General features: G+C 49.8%; 1 protein-coding gene across 4 annotated transcripts in view; it reads right to left on the minus strand.

Moving 5' to 3' along the window:
- Positions 1 to 26,265, minus strand: part of LOC149325701 (uncharacterized) — a 94,612-nt gene extending 68,347 nt beyond the window's left edge. For all 4 annotated transcript variants that reach the window (XM_089563638.1, XM_089563640.1, XM_089563639.1 and 1 more), the window contains exons 1-3: positions 26,066 to 26,265; positions 21,812 to 22,156; positions 6,289 to 6,439 (exon numbers count right to left, since the gene is read on the minus strand). In XM_089563638.1, coding sequence (XP_089419764.1) covers positions 6,350 to 6,439; positions 21,812 to 22,156; positions 26,066 to 26,200 — 570 coding nt within the window. In that variant the 5' untranslated portion in view covers positions 26,201 to 26,265 and the 3' untranslated portion in view covers positions 6,289 to 6,349. The remainder of the gene's footprint in view (positions 1 to 6,288; positions 6,440 to 21,811; positions 22,157 to 26,065) is intronic.
- Positions 26,266 to 26,901: the final 636 nt, after the last annotated feature.

Raw genomic sequence — 26,901 nt, forward strand, 5'->3', positions numbered from 1 at the left:
TATGCAGGCATGTCATGATGAGCCGACTGCAGGGCATCTCGGGATTGCTCGCACGTTGCACCGCATCCAGGAGAAGTACTATTGGCCGCGGCTAGCTACCGACGTTTCGCATTACGTGAAAACGTGCCGTGAGTGTCAACGACGCAAAACGCCTCCGACTAGACCAGCCGGACTCCTGAACCCCATACCACCGCCAACTAAACCCTTTCAGCAAATCGGGATGGACCTACTCGGCCCCTTTCCTACTTCATCATCAGGTAACAAGTGGATCATCGTGGCCACCGACTACATGACCCGCTACGCCGAAGCAAAAGCGTTGCCTAGTGGTACCGCAACAGAAGTTGCAAAATTTTTTGTCGAACAAATTCTCCTCCGACACGGCGCACCCGAAGTACTCATCACAGACAGAGGAACAGCATTTACAGCGGAACTGACGCAAGCCATTTTAAAGTACAGCCAGACAAGTCATCGGAGGACAACTGCCTATCATCCGCAAACCAACGGACTCACAGAGCGTCTGAACAAGACCATCGCAGACATGCTCTCCATGTTCATCGACGCCGAACACAAGACGTGGGACTCTATTCTGCCCTACGTGATCTTCGCCTATAATACTGCCACCCAGGAGACAACCAGGTTTACTCCATTCCAGCTGGTATACGGCAGGAAGCCCACAACAACACTCGACGCAATGCTCCCGCACGTTTCCGACGAAGACAACCTCGACGTCGCCGCCTACCTTCATCGCGCCGAGGAAGCCCGAAGACTTGCACGGCTTCGCATTCAAGACCAGCAGCACACCGACGCCCGACGCTACAATCTGCGCCGACGAGACGCGCATTACAAGCCAGGTGATCGGGTTTGGATATGGACGCCAGTTCGCCGCCGCGGATTGAGCGAAAAGTTGCTGCGACGCTACTTTGGCCCGTACAGGGTTCTCCGTCGCATCGGTGACCTCGACTATGAAGTCATCCCCGACGGCACGACAGCATCTCAGCGACGCCGCCCACGCCCGGAAGTCGTACATGTCGTACGCCTGAAGCCATATTATGAACGCTGAAGGACTCGAAGTTTCATTCTCCGTGTTTATTTTTCATTTTAAAGCATCGAGACGATGCTTCTTTGGAAGGGGGGTAATGCCACGTATCATTGTAGTATTTGTTCGTTCACGCTCAAGGCTGCAGGAAAGGGTTGTTATCACTTTTGTTCGTGGCGCGAGAAGCGACCAGACTAATCTCGATTGATCGCAGCCATGAAGGGCTGCATCTAGGTTTTTCTAGATTACTGTAGATGATCTTGTCCTGTTATCTGGAAGTTTCCTTGCCGCCTTTAAATTGAGCGATGCCGCGAGCGGCGGACATTCGTAGTTCGACGACCGCCGAGCACGCCTGTTGCTTACGCCGCCGCCGAGTGATTCAGTTCTTTTGAGGGCGCAAGTCAGCCCAAATAAAGAGCTTCGTTTGCAAGTATTTCTGGTGTCTTCCTGACCGCTGGACTGCCGTCACTACAACGTGACAATATTGCAGTTCGTTTACTGTGCACAGTGCCGCCACTGAGTGTAAATTTAGCCCTTCACTCGCGTAGCGTTTTGACGAGAACGAGAATTTTCATGAAGAAGGTTGACTCTTGATAACATAAACCTCATATTGATGCACATTAGTTTCGAGTTATGCTCACATGCATTGAAACAAACTCTTTCGAGGAAGAATTCTTTTCATCTTATGTCCAAACTAAGAAGCTATCTAATAGTTGAGAGCGCTCACTGATTTTAGCGGTAGAAATCGTAGTTGTTTGCAACCTCATGCATAAAGATAAGTGGGCGCGAACCTCACCGACAAAACAAAAAATAAACAACATGCGCGCGGTGCCTTGGTCAACTTCCAATTCGCTAAGTTTTTTATTTTGCTGATTTCTAACCTCCTATACTTTCGCGGATGGGTGCACGTTTCAGGTGAAGCTCTTATAGGCAAAGGGCGCAGTGACAGCGGAACTCGGACAGGCAGCGGAACCTCTCTTGCTCTGGGCAATTTCTGCAGCCACTGAAGCGATCGCCACTCAGTCGGGAAGTGGCCAACTCGTCGGCTTACACGCGTGGTACAGCGGGCTAGGCTGTTGCACCTGGTGACGCTTTTTCGTCTGGTTGTGTGCCGAAGCCTGTGGTAGTTATTTTGTCTTTTTCTTTCATCTTCGTTTCGCGGCCAGGCTGCTTTTTCCAGCGTCGGAGCTTCGCGATTTGAGCATGATAATCGATATGTGCTGCGCTTCGTCTTTCATTTGCTCGTCAGCTTCCTTTGCCTGATGCTCTGCACTGGACCTTGGCGGGGCGGAAAAGAGGGACAAGAACCGCAAGGGGCGCCCACTCTGCGATCGCGTGCTGCCATTGATTCGGAGAACCGCAAAAGCAACCAGACAAACGAGTGTGAGTGGATCTGTCTGCTGGCCTAAGGATAGGCTTCTTCTTTAAGTCCTAAATGGTTTTGAACGCACAATTGCAAGAGGCTACCTTTAAAGCCTCCCCGTTGTACAGAAAACCGTTCCCTCAGAACCACGTGTGAATTCCTTGCCAAAATAAAAATATTCCCTTTTGTGCCTGAAAAAAAAAACACAAAAAAACATGAAGAGTAGAACGAGATAGCGTTAACACATTTGTCGCAGCTTCTGTTGCAACTTCTGTGTGCGTTTGCGTCACTTTCTTTGGAATTTTCGCCATAGTCACACCGCCAGCTGCGAAAGCAGGTATCCAGTATGCTGTGGTGGGGCCGAGATTTGCATACTTTACTCGTTTTGTTTTAGCCGCCGCGGTGGCTCAGCGGTTATGGTGCTCGGCTGCTGACCCAAAAGACGCGGGTTCGATCCCGGTCGCGGCGGCTAGAATTTCTTTGGAGGAGAAATTCTAGAGGCCCGTGTGCTGTGCGATGTCAGTGCACGTTAAAGAACCCCAGGTGGTCGAAATTTCCGGAGCCCTCCACTACGGCGTCTCTCATAGCCTTAGTCGCTTTGGGACGTTAAACCCCATAAACCAAACCAATCGTTTTGTTTTTTCATTTTGGTTTCGACTCTCTTATTTGCTGTCTAGAAACTAGGTTGCTCACAACCTGGTGGACAGGTTGTGATAGCACCACAAGGTCATGCGACCTCTTTCGATCAGTCAGCGTATTTTTTTCTCGGAAATTGGCGTGGTATTGGTGTGACGAGAAGGGTAATGCTGCCGCAGTGAAACCGTCCTGCGCGGGAATAAATTGCTTATTTATTCCCCTTTGACGGAATAACGTCGATATCCCTGAGGGATTGCCCTACAGAACAAATTATTTTATATCCGCCTGGGAGTCTGTGCGGCTTATAGTGGTGGAGCGCGAGCCGTAGTTTCTCCTGAACAGTGCCAGCAGCGAACCGGTTTGGTTCGTCGCATGACGTCATTGAGGCTGCCGCCAATAATGTTTACTTCGCGTTCGTGGTGAATACTCTCGGACCCTTGACTAGCGAAGACGGTGCGCCAGCGAACGCGAGAGCGGTCTTTTGAAAGAGGGACTCCGGGGTGCGAGTGGCCGAAGCGGAAGCAATGCGTAGAGAACGAAACCGCCGGCGAGACAGTTGACGCCCCGCTGTCGCAGATATACCGCGTCACTATGCACGATTGCCCAGTTTTTCTGTCATTGTTCGTTCTTTGTTTTCTAAGCGCTTCTTGCTACCTGCCCGCTACTTCCACATTTCGCGGGCTTTACATTTATCTCTGATGCCTTCTAACCAACAGGAATTAATGCCAAGTTTATAAATATGTGAGCAGCCTAAGTGTCTTGTTTTTTTTTCTTTTTTTCCGGCTATCTTTGCGTGCTTCGCAATGCCTGCCGGAAGCGTCCTTATGATGCGGATTTTTGACACAAAGAGCTCTCTCGCAGAATTAATTGGACCATTCTGTGCATTGCATTGCAGTTTACTTAATCACGTAAATAAAGCGCAAAACATGACGACAGTGCAAGACATGACACTACGTGAGCGCTGACTTGCGACTTATTAACTTTAAGCGGACGGCTCTCACGTGCTCTACACAAAAAGATCCTAGTCAGAAGCAGGTGAAAGCTGGCTTTCTACAACGTTGGTAACAGCACGAAGACGGGAGGACAGAAAAAACACACCACCGCTGGTTTGGCGTTTTTTCTGCCATCCCGTCTTCGCGCTGTTTCCAACATGATCGTGAACTAAAAAGCCCAACTCACCGCTGTTGCTTTCTAGAGGCGCACACATTTTCCTTGTCGCAATGCGTGCGGCCCAAACTATTCAGTGTACCACAGTGCGGTTTTAGTGTAATGATTCACCGAGTGTTCAAGACCACTATCGAGGAAGCCCATTCATCAATGTAATTTTTGTCCATTTTCTTATTAATGTATAATATTTTGTTGCCGTGTTATCCCCACCCCTCATGTAATGTCCCGAAAGGGACCTTTGAGGAATAATAAATAAATAAATAAAGCACTCTCTGGGTAACCAGCGAGAAAGGCGTGGGTGAAGCCAGAGGCGCTGAGGGTCACGTGGCCCGCTCGGTTCGGCAGGGACCTGAACTGCGGCGCCCAAATTGTTCCATTGGGTGAGTAGAAAAAAACTGTACCACTGAGCCACTGGACCACTACGAACGCTGGACCATATTCTAAACGGCCCTCGTTTGGCAGAAAGCATTGTATTGCCACCTGGTGTTCCCAGGTGGCGCCTAAAAAGGAAGACGTTGAAGTGCCTCGCGCTGGCTGGCTGCCGTATTCTACTTGTTAGCGACCTGTCGCCCTGTCTTCCTTGACAATATGTAGCCAAAGCTAGGCAGGAAAAGAACAAGTTCCTCTGTCTCCTTGTAATGTTACTGCCCCAAATAGTCACTAATTAAACGAGGGTTTGTTACCTCCGCCTCCGGAGACAGAAGAGAAGGCGGCTCGCTGGGTTGCTCTGTTAGGGCCCCGCCCCTTGACCCTCTCTTTATCGCCAACCACCTAATACTAAAATTGCGAGGGGCGACTGGCAGGGGCATTAAATTGTTAAACCCGAAAGAGGGTCGGTTCTTTTGTGCGAACTTGTTGACCTGGTCCCCGTCGTCTTCATGACTGGTCCTCGTCGTCTTCATGACACTTGCGCATCGGTACTGAAGCCTTGAAGAAACAAATGTCCGTCTTCCTTGCCTAGCCTGACGCACGCCGCGTGTGGTTTGCACAGCGCGCGCAGGATTTCTACAGCGTTTGCTTCGCAAAACCGTCGCGGTCCTCTCACGCCGGGACTTGTAATGTCGATCCAGATGCTTTGAACCGGGCAAAACGGGCTCAACACCAGCGTAATAGACGGAAACAACAGCATGCGACCCTACGGTCAGAGCGGACGCAGTGCGGCATCAATGCCAAAATCGTGCAAGTTGAAGCTGCCGAAGAACGAGCGTAGCTCCTACATGCAGATGCCTTTACGAAGCGGGAACCAATGTCAAAGAATTGCGTGGAGGGTGCTGTCGAAATGCGGCATGGACAAGCTTCGCGAACTGCAGAGGAGGGACTGGAAGCGGACCGCTAGGGTAAGGCAGCTCAACGGAAGCGGAAATGAAGGAACGAACGGAGCAGCACGTTGCCGCGACATATATATTCAATTGGGAGAATACATGTGACCATGCGTGTTCTTTGTGCAACCGACTCTGGCACAAGTGGTACACCAGTGACATGAGAACATGTTAGACAATCTTTCCGGACGTGAGTTACGCAAGTGGGTTTGGTGGGTTTAGGATTTTGTAATGCGTCCTTGAGACAACAAAAATTTTGTTTATACTGCGTGGTCATGTCCATAAGGCCAAACCTACAAATTTTCTTCCGTGATCTGGTTGCGGAACGGCTTACCTCCTGCCGAATTCCGTTTATCCAGGTTGGCCGACTGCAGTAAAATTTTCTCCAGCATCAGGAAGCCGATTGTGAATGTTGCAGTAGCGACAGAAACCATGCTGAGGGCTTTGCCTAGTAAAATTTAGGACGGCCATTCCAGTTTGGTAAGCAATAAACGGAAATTGGTTAGCAAAACTGCCTACCTTTCGCATTTGGTTGCAAGAGACATGCTTATGTCGAGGATCTCAGTTCTTCGTATCCTGACAGAGCTGCACAGGGGCGGAAAACTACTATCGCACATGTAACGCATTTACAAACAGGGCAAAATATTCAATTTTTTTTCTCTACAGTGCTGCCCCGATCTTACAGAGTGTTCTGGCGCACGAGACAAGTGAAGCGGGATGGACGGTGCGCACCGTGCGCGAGTGCAAAATGAGGCCACACCACCCACCGGCGGGGCAGTATGTACAGCCGAGGCGGCCCCGTCCTCCGGCCCCGGTGGTGCAGCCGCCCTACGAGGTGGCCGCCTGGTCCGCGCTCGTCGTCGTCGTCGTCGTCGTGGGCGCCGCCGTCGTGCTGCCGCCAGCGTCCGTCGTCGTGCTCTGCGAAAGGCGCCACGCCGTCAGATCTCGGTTATAAGGAAAAAAAAAAGGGTTCGTGAGTAACAGCCGCTAAAAACGCATCTGCTGCTGGAAGAAAATTCCTTTAAGAGAAGAGCATTTCCCTGTTAGTCGAGTGAAAGCTGTGACGTGAAGGCGTAAAATTAGGCTGCATTTATCGCAGCGAAGAGAATGGGGGTGAATCTGAGACCCGCGCTTAAGTAACTGTGTTCAAGCCGTCGCAATTAGCTTGCGAAAACGGCGATACCTGCCTCTTATTCGTTTCTGGCTACATCTGTTCACATGAGAGGCTTTTCTTTAGGATGAGCTGCGGACTAACGAGGCACTTTTAGGTTCCTGACAATGAACACTGAGGACTGTATCCAGAAAAGCCAGCAGGGAAACGCCGCGCGCACGAGCCACGGCTCCAGCTATTGGTTGCGCAGTGTGGTTTTATCTGAACATTGCATTTGTGTGCCGCAGGTGGCAGCGATAACCACCGACTATTCATCCAATATTGGACTGGAACGGGAGCGCTTCTGCCGCATACAGAGAGATCTTCAGCTGCTACAACCGTAACGTTTCCATAACACCATTCATTTAGATTCAACAAGAAGCAGTAAACCTTTTCAGTACACACCTGAGTGGGCGCTTTAAGGTACAGCGAGCTCTCGCACATTTATACTTTAATTCCTATCGGATCACATTTGCGCGATTTCGTTCGTAGTAACAAAAATCCGCTCACTAAACTACGACGGTTCAGATATCTTGCGCTGAGAGTCAATCTGGATCGACGGAATGCTATGATGGGGAAGGATAGAATAAATAAATTGTTGGCTAGGCATCCAGGACCTGCAGGAAGCTAGCATGGACAGTTCTTTTGCAAGGCATGCGAAGGAACAGTGTAAAATCAAACGAGCTACTACTGGGGCGAGTTGGAAATACATTCTTGAAGGTATTGGTGAGCGCTGTCACAATACGGAAAGCACTTCGTCCGCTGCGTTCGACCTTTTCTGTATTGTGATAGCACTCATCAATACCTTCAAGAAGAGTTTGAGATCGTGCTGGCAAATAAGAAATGCCAAGGTCAGATTTCATACGAAAGAATGCTGCTTATTCCACACTCATTTAAAAAAAAAACATTTAAAAACTTTATTTATTTTAGTGTATTGTCATATTTAGGGACGTTATTTGAAACAAATCTTAGATCAGAAGTCCTCCACTAGTACCTGCGCAAGCTGCAGCGGACCACTGCAGAGGGCGCCGCGGCCCTGCTGCTTGGAATATCCTGCACGCGACGCTGTGACACGGAAACGTTCTTCGTATCCGTTGCGTCTTTACGGCAGGGCCATGCTTCACCCACCATTTAGGTGCAATGCAAGCGATAGCCATGTGTAGTGATGTGTAAACGTAAGGCTCTTTGAGCACCGCAACTTACTCGGCAGTGACTCGCGAGACAACCTACCCGCACACTGCCGGGTTTGCAAATGCACCCCCCCTTTTTCCGAGGACTAATGTGCTTTTTCGCCACCAAGACCCGGGAGCTGATGGAAGACTTCTTTATTAGAAAAAACGGCCACAGGTGCGTCAGCAAACCTGCAGTGGCCCTGTCAGATATGGAATTCAGGTACTTGAACAACCGGGTGCAAACGCTGCCGCTCTTGTTTTGATATCTCTTTCCCGCCATGCACGTAATCTATTTCCCCGTGGTTATGACGTAATCAGTCTGAGGTGGTTACTGCATATACTCTGTTCCGTTTTTCTAATAAACCTTGGTTGCGAGTCAGCGTTTCTAGTGTCTCCCCTCTTGTACTGTGTTCTCTGTCTTAGCTTGCGCTGTTGTTCCCCCATGCATGTGTAGTGCGCTGTCATCGGGCTTCACTTTATGACATTACCCACATTCCAAGAGGCTGTACTATCGCGCTCAATATGACTTGCAACCTCAAGCAGCGTGGCCGGAGCGCTCCCCGGAAGCATGGTGGAGCCGACAAGCGACGCGCTAGAAAACTAAAGGGAAATAATTTTGCTGTTCCACCATTCTGCCTTCTCCCCTGCGGTCTAGGCTGTACCATAACATTCGCATCGCCGGCGCTTGCGTGACGAATGCAAGGCGCATGTCACGGTTGATTTTGTTTCATTCCTTTCGCTTTCACCTGTCATGCCCCACAAACCCGTGGCCCAAATCGCTCTTCAATCACAGTATGACTGGAGCGGTTTTGAGGATTTGAAATCACGCATGTGCAAGGCTAGACGCGCCGGCGCCTGTGAGAATCAACCAGCTATTTCGTTGAGCAGACGACGCGGGGGATGCGCCTGGCTGCTAGAACAGCAGCGACATTGCAACTAGCGTGGAAAGCACAAGGACAGCGACAAAAGGAACCGACGGGACAGCACGCTAGTGTCCCGTCCTTTTGTCGCTGTCCTTGTGCTTTCCACGCTAGTTGCAATGTCGCAGTCACTAACGAATTCACACCAACTAGCCCAACTGTCTTCCATGATCTAGAACAGCAGATCCTTTCCCACTTAGTTTTCAGGCGCGCCGCTTGTCGGCTCCACCATGCTTTCGAAAACGCTGCGGCCACACGCTCGCGGGTTGCAAGTCTTATTGAGCGCGATAGTACTTAACCAGCCACTACAGCGCCTATATCCCCCTTCGTTCGTGAGAAGTGCTGGTGTCCACCGAGAGAATAGACAGTAAGGAGACATCTTTGAAACGCTCCTTATCTACTACGGTTTCTACAAAGGTTGTTTTCATCGTTTCTCTTTCCGGCCCCAAGTGCATGCATTCTCTGAGTGCTTTGTGCACGGAATCATTTTCCTATTTGACGATATATGGCATCTGTTGGTATTGATTGATGTTTCCCTCTAGAATAAAGAGCTACTGCGTACAAATGAACATAATTGGCAAAAAAGAAAGCATAAATCAACAATATTGATCTTGAATTTTAGGTTCCTGTTTAAGTGGTTTAGATGGGTCGGCAAGTGTCATCAAATTGTTTACGGGGCAAAGGCAGCAGTAAATGCTCGAGTACAACAACCGGACGCATGGAAGACAAATACGGCGAATCTGCATACAGGTAGTACAGCATGGACGAAACCGCCATTTTTAACTCGTCATTGTCGCAGCCGCCGAAGAAGTCGCCCTGCTGCGCATTCTGAGGGGTCGCGCTGTCAAGCAGGGCCAATGAGCCAGGTGAGGGTTCATGAAGGCAGCGTGGACTCCACAAAAGTCGCCTCAGGGAAGGCCTCACTCCTTAGTACGGCCTACTTGAAAACTCAGAAAAGGAAGGTGGGCTACTTCTATGCCACCTTCACTAAAATTTGGCCGAAAAAGCGTTTTTTTTTATCTTCGGTGCGGCGCAGCAAAAACGCAATTGTAGCTCCACACGTGCTTCCCGACGTTACTGGGAGAAAAAGCATGTAACTCGCTGTTATAGTGAAGGCTCCAGGCAGTTCTAGTGAGACCCTTACGCTCATACAACCGCCCGAGGATTCGCTCTGAAAAAAAGCGGCTTCGCCTGACGTCCTCCGCATCCACAGGGCCAAGTTGCGTGTCCACTGGAGCCTTCCAGAGCGGTGGTTCCGGTGGTGCACGCAGCCACCGAATCGTGCGAACGGGATTTCGAAGCTCCGTTGAGCAGCGCACAATAGCAGGGAGCGGCAGCCTGGAACGCAAAACTGTGCCGCGCCCTTGAGGAAAAACCAACGGCGAACTACTTAGGCGCTCGAGCGATCAAACTGCCCTCAGTAGCGTGTTTAATGTAAGCTACTAGTTGGCGACAGAAATGGCTATGCCGATAAGAGCAAATACGAGAAAGCGCCGGTTGTACACACGCCATTTTATGCAGATAACGGGTCCGCTGGCTGTCAGCCATGAAAGGGAAGAAGTCGCCTCCCGGTATCTTGAAGGAGTACGAACTGTCGGGCCACCTCCACCATGTCGCCACGCCGCTAGTTGGAAAAGGGTTCACTGTATACCTATTACTTCGTGTCACCTAGGATGTAATTAATTCAGGTTTGTTCCTCGAGCCTCTTCATGTCGCTTATTCCGACTCCTGCGATATTCCTTTTCATGAGACGCTGCACTGTTGGCGACGTAAACTGACGTCTTTAATGCGATGTTCAGGCTTTGTGGTAAGATGATAACGGCATACACGTCATGCTCTTAAGACCCCCCGGAGCCCTCCATTTAGTGCGCCGGACATGAACTTTGTCTCAATAGAATGGAAATATAGAAATTCAAAAATCCGTTGAGCGGCACTCGCCCTCATCTTTCAGATATTCGCTTCAGGAATATAAAAAAGCGCTTGTAAAATTTTTTATGTAAAAGCAATGGTGGTGCCATTACGACAAAAGCTGGTGGTGTGTGTGTGTTGGTGTGTGTACTCGCAATTTATGCAGTAAATCTCAGCGGTGGCAAGAAAAATGGGGTGACGTCATTGAGCAGCCGTATGAGCACCTTCCAATTCACGCAATCATAAGCATGTCGTTCTTCTATGTATACTCGCAAAATGGCCGACCTCCATGCGGTGCCAGTTTTCCCGATAATATTCGTGCCAAAATTGAGATGAAACCTGTCGTCGTACAGCGTCCCGGGTGATGTCATACGATTTCTCTATGCATATAGCTTACACGCGGCAGTCAAGTTAGAGGCTAGCTTGCGACAGAAATTCGAACAGACGACATATGCACCTTCACGTGTATGCTTTCCCAGACTGTTCACCCTTTTCCTGAGGGCGCGGTTGGGCCGTCCACCATGATGTGACACAGTTGCTGGGCAATTTCCTTCCTTCAAAGAGCACCCCCCTCCCGCGTATGCGTAGATGGGGGGGGGGTCAATGCCCCCAGAGAGAGCAATGCTTTCGCATTCCCACACGTAAAGAGTCTCGAGTGCCTCCGCCGAACTTTTTATATCTTGAGTCGACACATGTTCTTGTTTCTGATTATAATTTCTTGTTTTCTCCTTTGTTTCCTTTGCAGTAATGGCCCTTCAACCGGGCTGGCAACATCAGCAAGGAAAGAAGGAATTAGCCCCGATTGTGGCAGTGTTTGGAGAGCTGTGTTTTTACTTCCTTCTGCGCAGAATGCACGACTGCAGAGTCCATCTTTGGTGACTAAAGCAGACGTTTTCGGGTACGGAAAGCCATTGCCCGAATTCGGTGGAAACTTTTCTCTCTCTGCCGTGCTGACACCTGGGCATTCTTGACGCTCACTGGCAGCGAGATGGCTGGCGTAACTCCGCCGGGCTTGCAGGGTTTGAAGACCCTGTCGGCAGCACACTTCGCGTCTCGCACGCGGCCACTGCACGGTCGCCATGCCGGCGGGCGGAAAAGCTTCGCTGGCACTCTCCGCGCGTGGAAACGAGGGCGCTTGTCTCGCCATCACGGAGGCCCATCTCCGTGCCCGTGCACCATAACCTGGTCGCGCTGCTGCAAAGCGACCTTCTCACCGTGTCCGCCGCTACAGCCTCATGCGGCTGACAGTTGCTGAGCGCGCTCGGTTGAATTCACAATCAGCGTTCGTCACATACATTGAACCGAACTGATGTCGTTGGTTTATGCGCCACTGCGTTAAACTTGAACAACTGTCCTTTAGACAACTTGTCTATAGGGAAGCCTCCCTTTAATCAAACTTAAAGGCCTACTTGACTGAAATTTTGAAAACCGTAAGAAAGTTGTTTTTTTCATAGTACACCCCCGTATTATGCTACCCAAAAAAACATTTTTTTCCAATTTCAAGAAGTTCAGGTGTCAACGGCACGCAACAATCAGAGTTTCCAATACCGAAAGATTTATGCGCTGAGTTCATTACTGCATTTACCTAGAATCACTTAAAGCCTGTGTACTGCAGGAACGGAAAAGTTTTTCTAATATTTTCAAACCACACAGCAAGACAGAACGGCGTGGTTGCCGGGCCCAAGTCGACCGTATACGCCTACCACGCAGATTGCCGGTAGGCAGTGTATCTGTATCGACTGAGTAATAGTGCAGAAGATAAAATCAAAATTACGTGTTGTCTTCCTTTGAACATATTATGATTCAAAAAACATGCGTTCAGGACTCAGAGGTCTTGGAGACGCGCCTCGGATGGTAATGCTGAAGCTTCCTGTAATCGACCTCAAGTATGAACGGTGTGAGGCAGTAATAAATTCCACTTTTTGAGTAACGCACGTGTGGCCTTCCAGGATTCTCAGCTCGGCATGCGAGTCTTCGCTGCAGCGGGTACACTCGGCGCACGACGGCATTATTGCGCATTGGGCAGAGCTGTACCTGCAGTAAGCGCGTGCATGTTGATTCCTCTTCAGACGAAGCAGACATTTCCTTAGACTTCTCTCTTGTGTAAACAAAGTGACGTCAAAAGGGCATTGCTCGATGAGCAAAGCCATCCACTTTAGCTTCGGAACCGCCTGAGCTAGCTTGTGACGAGCGGTCCTTCATCCTCTTTATTCCCTGATTAGAGACGCCTCGAAGTCTTTCTTCTCCCAATTATAACCCTCTCGGTTCGTGAGGTTGAGATGCCCGCAGGCCTCCCACTGCTGAATTAATCTTCCTCTGGCTTGCTAATAACACTGATTGCATTTATTTTTCAGCCCGGCCATTGTCTGCTGCAACATCGCCACAAGATGTCTTTCGACAATGCAGTTACACAAGACGGAAATAATGAGCACTGGTCGACGGCGTTTGGCTGCCACTCCACATTTAAACAGCACCTCAAACACAACCAGGGAAAGCGCATCCCACTTAAGCGCAGGGAAGGAAGGAGGGAATGAAAACGCTAAGGGGGAGAAGGCATAGGCTAGCAGAGAGAGCATAGCAGTAGCTGAGAGTACTGCCCCTCTGGCACGAAGGGAAGCTAAGGGGTGGGCGTTGAGCGTGGCCGGATGGAGGCTCCGTCGAGACTCCCAAAGTGCGCGCGTGCTGTGCAGCTTGTTTCCGCGGGGCGAAAGTTAAGGCAGGGCCGAGAGAGCGCTGACCCGACTGCGGCCTTCTTGAGCGTTCCACATCGGTAATGGTCGTCGCCATTGTTCGCGGTCGTCCTTAATGGCGCGGGCGGCCCGGATACCTGTCTGCCCCCCTTATATTGACTGAACTAGATCCCTGGTTCGACTTCTTTGCCAAACAATGCGTTGTTGTGACCTGCCTTTCAAGCCTGGTGTAAATTTTGATTTTTCAGCAGTGTAGACCACAATTGTCAGCCGGAGAAATGCGTCTCGGGTTTCATTCGGCTCAAGGAGGCACCATTGTCTGGCCGTCCGCGAACTCAGCCGGTCGCTTCAGTGGGGGCCGGCAACCGGGCAGCGAGCGCATGCCGAGGGCTCTGGCTTGAATCCACGCAGGCGAAGATGAGTAGGTGACAGACCGTGGGCCCATCCGTGCGCCGCGTTCACTCGGTGCGGTTTTATTCGATGATTTCCCTACGAAACTTTGAGAATGTGAGCAACTAGTGTGGCGCCAACATCAGAGCGTCGGAAATGGGCACGCGTTCAAGCCGGTAGGTGTGGGGACTGGAGCGACTGTGGGTTGATGGGGCGATGTGAATGACGAGCTGCCACAGTCAGTTCTCGAAGGAAGTGCAGCATGCTACTGGAAACGAGAGGAAACGTCCGTGTGCCCCAGGCGGATCGGGGAAAGAGAGGGAAAGATCTTACCGGCGTTGCTGCTCCGCTCCAAAGGCCAGGCTTAAGCGAGTTGTAGGGCTGCAGAGTGCGTCTTGAGGATCTCCAACCAGCATGCGCGCACTGGATTAGGAGGCCGACATTAGGGCGCGTAGTGGCGGGATTCATGCCTTGAGGCGAGCTGATGCCGGGTGTCTCCGGGTCATTTTTTCACCTCTATATTTGTATGCGATAGCATTGGAGCCCCGGTTGCAGCCCCGGTTGCACTCTGTGGAGCCCCCGAGGAAGCGGCAGAAGGAAACAAATTCATCCTGCTTAGGGCACCAAGCGGGATTGTAACCCATCGGTTAAAACACTCGCCATCGCCGCCGCCCCTCTCCTATGAGCATATTCTCGCTTTCATCAAGTTTCATTCGTTAGCGAGTCAGTCCGAACGCAAGAGCACGCGAGCAATTGAACACAGAAAAATACCCCACGAAAAAAAGGCGCAAGGAAGCTTCACCAGAGCAGCATGAAGGAAGTCACACGGAACGGCCGGAGACAGAACACACCATGCAAGGGCAGCTAAAATGTAAGCTGTCATTGGCGCGAATGAACCAAGATCGTCAAGATCGCTTAACAAATCGGAGCTCACATGGGAACGTAATACCTCCACATGAATCGCATTAAACGCAAGGCGGCATTTGGGGTTGTTCATATTGATGATTTCACGTGCTATCACTAGAGAAGCGCACAGGACAAAACGAAGACCACAAGAAAAGCGAGCATGCCTGCAATAAACGCGCTGGCAGCGTGCACAGTGGAAGTGGAGCGGTGCTTTGCGAGTCTGAAAAATCTACAAAGCCTTGGCAAACTGACCTCGCGGAAAGTGCGACGCTAGCCAGCGCTCATTTCTGGGGCAGTCTGCTCGAGCGGTGGAAGAAAGCACAATGATTCGCCCTTGTTTTCAGAACAGAGGTAAATTTCCTGAGCTGTCGGTCGTCCCTAGTGGAAGGAAGAAGAGCGGTGAAAGCGTGACGGACTGTTTGTTTTTCCTCCTGGAGCGCCCCTCCTCCCGGGAACTGGTTTCCTCATCGGCCAATCTCGAAATAGGCGGCCCGCTTTCCGCGTGCGGACCCGTTTGCGGCGGCGCACGAGGAAGCGCAGCGTGTGGCTAGGTCAAGTGCCGCACGTCTGCACGCGCTGCAGCCACGCTGGGCGCACTCGCTGCTCGACGACAGTCCGCGCTTTGGTCATCGGCAGAGGCCGCTGTAGGCGACGTCTCCACTCGAAAGAGACAGAAAGGAGACATGGTGCCAACACGCACGTCGCAGCTGAGCAACAGGTGCACCCACCGCGGTGGCTGCTCAGCAACCCCCACTTTCTGGGGGAGCGTCCTCCCCAGGCCGCATTTGGAGAAAGTATAAATTCAACAACTTCGCCCACTTGCATCTAAGTGCACACTGCGCAGAGTTGAGCGCCCGCAATAAATCTGGCGCTCGCTGCTACCACGAATCAAAGTGAGACGTAGTGCTTCTTATGCCATAAACGCCTCAAAAAACGTAATTTTCACTTCTGCTCGCAGAACTACATCAGTAGCTAACTTAACAGCTAAACGACCTTTTCCCGTATATTTGTCATGGGAAGAAATGCTTTCTGACGTACAAACTGATGCAAAAGCTAACGCCAGCAACATAACAGCTCACAATGCCAGTGGTCTCCAAGCTGCGTTGCCAGGTGATGAAGCAGTTTTCAATTTGCCTGCATCTTACTGCATGCGCGAAGTTTTATCTACTTTGAAATTGGGGCATACTAGTTCAAAGTGCAAAGAAAAAATGGGCTTGGGCAGAACATATAATGCGAATGCAAGACATCCGCTGCTCCATAAGGTTAACAGAGTGAATTCCAAGAGAAGGCAAGCGTAGCAGGGGGCGGCAGAGAGTTAAGTGGGCGGATGAGATTGAGAAGTTTGCAGGGTTACGGTGCCCGTATCTGGCAAAGGACAGGTTAAATTGAAGAGACATGGGAGAGGCCTTTGCCCTGCAGTGGGCGTAGTCAGGCTGATTATAATGATGATCGGCTGGCATTTGATTTATTAAGGCTAAACTTAAGCTAATTTTAGTTATTTCGTATTCGTGGTCTTCCAAATGAATCTGCCAGCTGTATATGCTTTTAAAATGAAGAAAAGGGAGCATAAATGATCAAGACCTCAAGGTTCCGAATAATATCGGATGTTTTTCGGGCATTTCAGCCCTGTACGAAGCGCTTCGAGCGCTGTTCGTTCTTGCTTTTGCGTCTTGCCTCCTCCGCGCGGAGGCAAAATTGTGGTCCCGTGGCTACGCTATGTAGACTCGAGTCCCCCGTGCACAAATGGAGAGGATAGGCGCCCGGCAGGAAGGAACGGAGACAGCCACCTCAGAATACAGTTATACCGGTGCGCTTAAAATGGCAGCGAGAAACAGAGCCCAGGCTGCTCATGTAAGCGCTGCAGGACCTCCGACCAAGGGCTGCCCGAAGACACGCCTACGTGCATGCGGGCAAGGCGCCTTCTCCCCGTCGCCCGCGGCCATTAGTCACCGAAAGGTCACTAAAGGCTGTGCATTATTTTTAAAGAAAGGAAAGGAGCAGTCCCGCTTATTCCAGGACACCTCACGAGCGCCGTGCAGAAAGGAGAGAGGGAGAGTTGCAGACGGAGCAGAGGAAGAGGGCCGTGGAACAATTTCCATCGGCTGGTGATAGTTAACAGACTATGACACCGCACAGCAGACGAGCGCATATTGAGTTTCCCCTCCGCCAAGGCCACCTGGTGCGGCCGGATGAGACCAAGAGGTTTTGCGGGGTGGCCGCAGCTGCCGCAGCACCCAGTTAATTTGAGAGGCATGATCTTTGCCCTGCAATGGGCGTAGTCAGGCTGATGATGAGAGAGCAGTGTAGGAGTGTTAGCGACATTCCTTCGCAATACGACAGAAAACATGCAGGTGTGCCACAGGGCTCCTTTCTGGTACCGCTTTTCTTCCTGTTACGTGATTATGACATCAATATTCCGAACACGCTGAAAGAGTACTCGGTGGTGATTATAATAATCATGGTATTTCTTTTATGGGTAACCTATTCAAACTGCAGTTAATAACTGCAGTCAATGGCTGACCGACCTGCTGGTTTACCGAAACAACAAAGCTATAGATATGAAGCAAAATATTAAATTTAGAAACAGCGTTACCTGGCCTGCTGAGTCGACACATTTTCTCCAAACAATATTTAACAAAATTAGTCGTGGAATGACCGCGTTAGGTTTGTGTGATTAAAAGGCGCGAGCTCTATGGGCGTCATCAATAAATGCGGGCCCATACTACTGCCTTGGTTAAAAAAACTTTACTTTGCACATGTGCAATCCCCTCTTCTATGGTGCCTACTAATGTGGGACAGCTCATCAGACGCTAACCTAAAAGCCCTATCTATTTATTACAAAAAAAGAGGAATAAGAACTATTGCTCACATTTCTTACTTTGAGTCCACAGTACCACATTTGGGAGGATTAGAGATGTTAAATGTTTATTAACAAAATATACTGCCTCTTTCCACTCATGGTGATCATTTATTTTACAAAGAAACACTTTAAAACATCGTGTACACTGAACAGCAACAAATATGCAAGCTAAGAAACTATTCTATTAGGCCACCCAGAATTATGGTTCCCAGAGTATACTGTACAAGGTAACTATTCTTCTAAATTTAAACACGTGAATAAAATATTTTTTCCGTAGATAGAGAAGTGAGCGCAATTAAGAAAAACTTAATAAAAGTGTTGTGTTTAGAACCCGCATAAATCTACTATATTGAAAGTGTTGTTTGTCCCTGATGAATGCGTCCTTTTACATTTCATTCTTCATCTTAGCGTGTATATATTGAAATTTTCAATTGTAATAATTACACGTACGGAATTCAGCATGTTGTAACACTATGCATAAACGATATGTGTAACGTGGATTAAGGGGCATCGTCAGGGTTTTTGCCCTCAGGTTCGTGCATGGAATAAAGATTATGCAGAACTAAATTTAATCATTCATGCAGTTTCGGTTTCAGCACTCTGAAGACTATTTCAGCGTCGCCACAAGTGAGCACCAAACCGTTTGTGGCATACAAAAATTGCGCTATAATCGTTCTTTGTTGACTTGCGGCCATGGCGGCATGAATTTGAATGAATTAAAATGAGAAAGCAGCTGTTATTTTAACAGTTTTGCATGCCTCAAGCGATCTCGTATTAACTTCCGACGTCGCAACCATCGCCTGGCAACTGAAGCCGAAACTGAAACGACAGACCAAAAAAATTTTATTACAAAGTGTTTGTTTTTTGAGCGCGGAAGAGTTCTATGCGGTGACCCATATTTATGCGGGTGTTATGTCTTACACATTAGTCCACAGCAAGACCATATTCCGAAAACTTTAGTATCTGAACTCCTTCAAGCAGTCTTTCGAATTTAGAAAGTACTGTGTAGGAATACAGCATTTGAAAATGAAAATTTCATTGACCTTGTAGGAACTGTGAATTGCAACTTGTGCCTTTGGTCATTGCCGAGCTCTTAAGACAGGAATCATACCACCGTTCCTTCTTAACGTCTACCGCCGGTTCATTCACATTGCATTCGTCATCTCTGAACCCTCGGACATGCGGTCGTGCCCTCCTCGACATGTGGTGTATACGGCCAAAGACAAGCAGATATGCAGTGAATGCGTAATGAATATGAATTAAGGCATTGATGCAGGTATGAAATGCGACAGAGGCAGCAAACATGGTTCAAGCGGCAAGGGCTGTCAAGCGGTTTTCTTACGCGAAGTAAGTGGTTAAGCCACAGAGCTCTGTCGCGCGCGCCAACCCGTCGGAAAAACCACCACCTGGTATCAGTGCGAACCTGGATGGAGCGCGTGTACAAACTGGCCTGCTGCCCTGCAATGCGAGTCTGAAACGAGCCTGCGGATCGAACCGAAGGCGCAGTTTGGCGGCATCGGGGGATCGGAAGTGGCTCGCTAGGGCGGTTTCTTTCACGCAACCGATCCCCGCAGCTGAAGCCGCTGACGACCCGCTTAGCTAGCGCGCGCATGCTAAGCTTCAGCGGAGTGACGTCCCATTCGAAGAATGTGCTTGTTTTCGGGCACTTTGAGGAGTAAAAATTAGTGGAAAGGGAATTTTTATCTGCTTTCACAGAATTTGAAGAAACGGAATTTGACTGTATTTTTTTAGTTGCCGATTTTCACAACTTTCCCCAGTGAGAAAGTGCCAGCCGTAGAGATTTTGGGGCCTAATGAAGAAGGCATGGAACCTCTGTGGCTGCCTTCCGGCGCCACCAGAAGGCCGCTTCGAGTGTGTTTTAAGTGCTCTTGGTGAAGGTGGTTACTGAATTTTCAGCGCTTGAATACTCGTGCCTGATGTGCGTGGTCTTACCATGCCCCGTACTCAGCGATGATCGGTACCTCGATGATTGTGTTCTAGCGAGCCACTTCGCCTTTCCCATCGAGTCTGCATCGAGCCACCAGTGTTAGTCACTGTCCTGTTCAACTGCCGTCTCTGCATAATAGCCTTCATTTGATGGGGCGTTTTAGGCGATTTGTCGGTTTCAACTTTCATCTACACTTGTACTTTGAATTCGGATTACCGTTGGCTTTTTTGTACTTCTTTGTGCGTCCTTTATCGCTGGAGATCTGCAAGTTCGCGTCCGTGTAGTTGTTCATTGGTCATTTGGGCCCGTGAAGCATAGTGTGATCTATGCTTCCGCTCTACGGGCTCCGCTCTACGGCACAAAGCTTTTCGCACTTAGCAGAAGCGAACAGTCGCTGCAAAAGTCGAACTTGACGAATTCGTGCCTTCACCAGGTGCCGAGGCGGTGGACGAAAAAACGCGGCGCTGCTTGGGCACTGCATACCGTGGGCTGCACAACGACGAAATCTGGGCGTCTCCCTGTGTCTCGGGCCCATGAGCACAAACCGCACCGCCGCCCAAGCGGAAGAGAAACGAAGGAATTGCGAAAAAAGGCTGATCGCAATGGCGGCTGGCCTGAAACGACGCCGCGCACAGCCCTCGGCAGTGCTTCACGCACCGACGACTGAGCTGGCGCGGTGGCCCATTCTACTCTCGACGGGTTTGCCTTGCCCATAAAAACTAGAAGGAGTGACCAATTTGCCGCTGTTCTCATCGAAATACTTAAACGCGACTTACGCGCAGAACGTGTGCGCCTTTTCGCATTCTTTTGAGTCATGATAGCGCATCGCCGGTCGAGTCGCCAGTGCTGACCGGACGTCTGCTCTCGCCGAGTACAAACCAAGATAAGGCATAATGTATGCTGCCACCACATAGGTTTTTTTTTTCCACCTGTTCTGCGCAGTGTCAGCAAAGCAGCACAGAATTGTTTGCAGTAAACCGGCTTTCGCCGGAAATTTTTGTGACGAGCGAAAAACAGTAGCACTTCCCGCCTTTTTTTCTTTATTGCTTTCAATGTTGGTGTCTAACGTCACGAAAGTGCGCATGGGCTAAGCGAGGCGCTGCCGCAAGGGCTCGGGATTAATGCAGCAGGCCACATGGGGTGCCTTGACGCGCACCGAAGCCTTCCCCGAAAAGCAGGGACTCGGTGCCGTGTCTTTAGGATGCACAGCCGGACGCCAATGCCGGTGTGCAACCGCGGCGCATTGCATTATGTCGACATGGTTGCTCACACTAGGGAAACATAAAAATACTGCCCATCCGCGGTAGGATCCGCAGCCTATGGTGACCACAATCTCCATTTACCAATTGCGCGCGATTTTTTTGACATCTGCACACTAGAATGCTAGCTGAGGTGGAAGAAGAGTGATCTCCTCAGGCATGTTCAAAGACACTACGCTCGCTACGCTCGTCGGGCAGTCGTTCGAATCAAATGCATCGTGATCGCCCCCTTCGTGGTAAAACTTGTTCCATTTTCAGTTTTTTAATTGATCCTTTACTCTACAGCGCCAAGGCATTACAGTATATGTAGCACATAACATGATAATATACAATTCCAATATCCCGGGTAAATATTACCGAACGGCTATTTCTTACTGAGTTGATGATTGTAGTTCGGCAGAAGACGCAATTATTGATGAGAAAATTAGAAGAGGGAAGAACTAGGTCGATGGGCAAGCTGTAGATTTTTATGTTTTATATAGTCTTGCTAGTATTAAGTATTTTCTACAATATTGCTTCAATGCTTGAATTGTTTTATTGGGGCATGTTTGTTTTAACAATCTCATGATTTCAAGGATTTTGTTGTTTTCACTCTTGTACATCATCAGCTTATTTAACGCGTAAGGTTGTTGTACGGCACAGAATTCTTCATATCATCAGCCTGACTACGCCCACTGTCGGCCAAAGCCTCTTCTTGCCTCTCCAATTAACCCTGTCCTCCGCCACATTCGGCCACCGCATCCCCTCAGATTTCTTGTCCTCATCCGCCCGCCTAACTTTCTGCCGCCACCTGCTGCTTGTCTTCTCTTGGGATCCATTTAGTTATCCTTAAGGGAGCGGCGGTTACCTTGCCTTCGCATTGCATGCCCGGCCCCAGCGCATTTATTCCTCTTGATGTCATCACTAGGATGTCATCAATACGCGTTTGTTCCCTGACCTACTCTGGCCGCTTCCGGTCTCTGAACGTTACCCCCATAATTTTTTTCTTCTATACCTCGCTGCGTTGTCCTTGAGTGATGCTAATAACTCGAACACTTTGTTTGCTCTTTTCTGACACTTTTGGACAGCCATGAAGTCAGAGCCTCACCTGCGCCTCCGCTCCGCTGTCGGCTGGGACCACGTGCGAGTTGATGTAGTAGTACTCGGGAGCACGGCGGCAGGGCAGCGCCTCGTGAGCGTAGGCGCACGTCAAGCTCAGCTGGTTGAAGACGGTCTCGTTCGGGCACAGGTAGGCGGCGTGCAGCACGAACTGGTTGTTCTCCGGGTCGGCGAACGGCTCGCAGTAGTGGAAGAGCGAGCAGTTGCTCGGGTCTCCGTAGTAGCCGAAGATGCGCCCCTCGCACGAGAAGCCCGCCTCGCTGCTGCTGTTGAGCGCCTCGGCCACCACCGTTGCGTTCCCAGCAGCCTCGGTCACAGCGGGGCCCGGCTCCGGCTGCAAAGGCCCCACTGTTTTGCTGAGAGGACGCCTGGGATTAACGCTGCTCAATTTTCAAAGCTTGCACCCGGCATCTTGTTAAGACCGACAGCTGTCTTTCTGAACGAGGCTTGGTAACTCGAACGACGGCATTGTGGACCCGCTCCTGAGTGAAAAGTCAGCGCGGCCTTCATGAGTCGCGAGTGCAAATGCACGCCAAAGTTCGTTGCGGCCTGCGACCGCACGCATCCACCCAGAACGGGACTGTTTCGCTTAGATGCTTTGTCGGATCCAGAGCGCAGCGGACGCGGGAAAAAAAAAAAAAAAAACTTGACAATCACAACCTTTGTGTTGCGCGACCAGAAACGTCAGACTATGTGTTTTTTTTTTTTGTGGGAGCCCCGCTCAGGGCGCGAGTAAAAAAATCCCACATGTTCTACGCTCTCAGTGATCCCCTTTTTCCGTTCAGTGACCGCCCTGGTTGGTTTAAGTATGCTCGAAGGAAGTATTCGGCAGTGGAGCGAATGCTCAGTCGATATCAGTCATCAACCTCTCGAGACAGACGTTGCCTCGTGGTTGCACCTCGGCCGCTATCGCATAAGTCGGCCTCGACACTCACGGGCGGCGACGCGGAAAAGTGAACAACGCACCACTGCATACAGTGCAGTACACGCGTGCTACATGTCCAGCGTTAGCTGTAGCTGCGCACCGATTAAAATGAATCGTAACGAAAAAGTGAGGTTGCTCTGTATTGTACTGAATTATTTGCAGGAAGCAATACAGATGAATTCTGCAGGTGGCATGGGGCATGGGCTTGATTAACCTCGTTGTGATACTGAAAACCTAAAATAGTGAGCAATATGTGAGGAAACAAATTTTTTGCACAAAATTGGGAATTTTTCTGTTATTCCTTCGTTAAATTTGAGAACCACTTCTGGATAATTCTTATATAAATCTGAGGCGCCGAAAAATACACTTCATTCGCAGGACCTACCTGCATTAAAACGTAAAATAATTCATTATTCAGCACGATCACAGGAAGAATTGGTTGCGCCTGCCACTGGCTAAGTTCCGGCGAGCAAATGCTGTGTAACACGCTGTCTTCAATTCTACCAAAACAATAATATAAATATATACGCACGTTACATCACGACATGAAAATAGGTTCCCTCGTTTTCGAGCAAAGCGCTATATTATCCATATCTTCCATCGACAACTTATTTTTTAAAATCGCGTTAAACCCAATTTCTCCCCACAAGTGATGCTTTTTGAAGATGCTGACCTTCCTCTTCACAAAGCTGAAGACACCTCAACAGAATTACTGGATATGCAGTGCTCATTCCAAACAGGTTCCTTCGGTCAACTCAGCGTCTTGAAACTCTTTTAACGCTCGTTTCAATGAGGGTGACGAATTTGAGTATAAGTTCTAAAAGTGCGATTTAGAAGCTAAAAGCCGAAACATGGCTGCCGATATGACGTTTAAACGGAGTCACTGTAAGCGCTACCCACGCTGACAACACCCTTATCCAAGGGCCTTGCTGAATTAAAGGCGTCGCTACAATATAGAATGTCTTCCTACTGTACAAAAAAATGCAGGCCACGGTCTCGCTCATACGCGGGCGGTCTGTGCATGAGACTGGTAACGCAGTGGACGAAATATTTGTAATAGATTAGCAAAAGAAGTTCATCGGTAAACAAGCTTTACGGGAAACCTGCGATTTCTATGTTGTTTCTGAGACAACGATCGAAAATAGGGCATTTTATGTGCAGGAGAAAAACAAATGGTTTTAGTAAACTCTCTATTGCTGCAAGAAGTGAGCCAGAAAAACCCGAAGTTCCGAAATTTTTTATCAACAAACAAATTTTCACCGAATTTGAGGTCGAAAAGTATCGCTCGATTTTCACCCGCTCAATTTCAGTAAAAAGTAAAACCCGAAAACGAAGAAGGGCCTTAGTTGTGTAGGAGAGCAGAAAGTTGCTTGAAATGCACACGCGAAGAAGACTCGAAGAAAGCTGCACATGAAGAAAAAGAATTACAAGGACTGAAGTTTACTGAAGAAAGGCACACGTTCTGAAATAACAGCGCCTGTGCTTTTAATGCTTTATTTTCGTCCATGTGCTCCCTTTGCGCTTTTCTCAGCTAGGCGCTACAGCTATCGGACAAATTTTGTTTCTGTTCAATCATATGCTTCGTGCCCTACTTTGTTCCATGCATAATCTCCGCTGCCACGAGGACTAGGCCAGCGAGCGAATCGTTTCCCCTGGACAGCTTTTCTCAGCTCCCCTTTCATGTGTTGACTTAGAAATAGAAAATAAACTTTTTGTTTTATATTGGTTTGGGGGATTTAACGTCCCAAGCGACTCAGGCTATGAGGCACGCTGTAGTTCAGGGCTCGAGAAAATTCCACCCCGTGGGGTTCTTTAAAGTGCATTGACAACGCACAGTACACGGGCCTCGAGAATTCCGCCTCCATCGAAATTCGGCCGCCGCGGCCGGGATCGAACCCACGTCTTTCGGGTCAGCAGCAGAGCGCCATAGCCACTTAGTTACCACGGTGACCGATTTGATAATGGTTAGAAAAAAGAATCCAGCTGTGCTTGTTAACGTAACATTTATAAAGTATTCAAGAAATGAATAGTGAGACATTGTTCCCTCTCTTTATACCCACGGCCGTAGCATTCATAAGCGCGAAAAGGGCGAAAACTAAAATGCACGTGTTACCAACGGGGACAGTTCTTTGTGCCCCTAAATTTCAGTCTGGATAGCTGTCTGTCTGCGAGTACCTCCCGCACCACGCGCTTCAACCGAGTATCGGGATTTAATTTTCTCGGCTTCAAATGATTTGGGGTCAACACCAACAAGTCCAGAAAGGGGCGTGGAAGAGAGCCCGAATGTTCGCAGTTTCACTTGGAGTGCCAGAATAAATGTTTTGCGCTGTTTCGCATGAGCTTCACGCCGTGCGTCCGCCAACGCAGAGACGGCGCGACCGGGCCCGGAGAGAGCTCCGTCTCAGTCAAGCCGATAGCGCACTGGAGGCCCCGTTTGTGCATTTCCACCAACTCTGAGATCCGGACGTTCGCTTTTCGTGTCTGTTAGGATGATGGAGATTCTGTTCCTATAAAACTCATATGTCTGCCCCTGTCTTACCAGCGCCGGCAATCAAACTGAGACCTCCGAAGGATATCGTTTAAATAAGAAATAACTTATGTTAATTTGATTGCCCAAGGAGCAGTGCCAGTACTCATATCAGTGTTAATGGCATTACAGTAAGTACATTATTCCGTCAGAAAGGATGATCAAAGCTCAGAGAAAAAGACGATCGCATAGCTGGATGCCCTAAACAGTTCTACAAAATCGTCGGTGCAGCCTGTCAGTGAGAATCAAGATGCCAGGGTCACGGCTTCAGCAACCTCGACACCACATGCAACAAATTTCAGGAAGAGGTACAGAGCCTATAGGAAGTGTAGGCGCAGCTCTTATGCGAGCACTTGCCTTTCATTGGCGGTCGCGAAGGCTGTTTTTCACCTCGCACCTTCAGAACTCTTCGATTTGCGAGCATAGCTTAGCGTCCTCGCTACCTGCGCGGGTGAGGTCAACACGACACGTAGCTCCCCAATGCCAGGGAATTTTCTTTCGGAAGATTACGGCCAGTGAGTGTGAGAGTGCGCGAGACAAGTTGCAGCATTATGTCCTAGATCTCCGACAGCCCAGGAATGTGCAAGCGAGGGCGGCTCCGACGACTAGGCTCGATTTGTCGATGCCATAAGGATCCCGCGGAGACAGCGCGTCAATCACAGCGAAGGCTGCGGCCCCAAAACGTGACCTGCTCTTCGACGGCGCCGTCTTCGGGCGCTCGCCGATCGTTTTCCGCTGTTGCCGCCAAGAAAGCGACGCGAGTGCCGCGCCTCGGACAGCAGTGCACTCACCGTGGTCGGAGCCGCCCAGGAGCCCGCCAGGAGAACCACCACCACCAGGAGCATCGGCCACGCGGCGCACTGACCCCGATGGGTGCCAGTGACCCCGGCGACCGACCGGTGGCTTCCCAGGCTGATGCTCGGCATGGCTGCCTCTCCCTCGCTGGACACCAGAGAAGAGCTGTTCGCAGATGCGCGACCGCCCGCCGGGAAACGGCTTCTTATAGCGCGCCAACCACGTGACCTGCAGCCCTTTCTCCGCGACAGCACACTAACCTACTTCGGCGGCGGCGGCGGGGGAGGGAGGGAGGAAGGAAGAGTGGTCGGCCGCCAGACCCGGGGCCGTCCCGGGTTCCCCCGATAGGACAACAGCGAGGCCGCCTACAAGCCAACATTCTTGTTGTGGCGATATGATAGTATTTTGTGCCACTTCATGATCAGTCGTTATGATTAACAGATAATTTGCTCTGAGCTGTGCGCTTGTGTTGAGTTTACGATCTAATCTGTTCCTGTTGCTCGTGCCAGTGCCAGTGCCAATTTTTCTGACGGCACGTGCTTCGATTCTAGCGCCGCGAAATGCCGATTAACTTCACGAGGTAAATTTGAAGGGAACACGTCTACATAGTGCACGTAGTGACCACAGATCCGACACACGAGAACGAAATAACTGGAGGAATAAGAATTGGCTAGAGCGAATTTGGAAGGCTCTCTTAGATCATGAATGGCAGTTTCACAATATTCCTTAATAGAAAAGTATACAACAGTTATATCTTACTGGTACTCGCATATGGGGCAGAAACGTGGAGGCTAACAAAGGGGGTTCAGCTTAAGTTAAGGACAACGCAGCG

This window comes from Amblyomma mixtum, chromosome 10 (genome assembly GCF_055824585.1).
Source record: "Amblyomma mixtum isolate Tamu chromosome 10, ASM5582458v1, whole genome shotgun sequence".
Classification (NCBI taxonomy): domain Eukaryota; kingdom Metazoa; phylum Arthropoda; class Arachnida; order Ixodida; family Ixodidae; genus Amblyomma; species Amblyomma mixtum.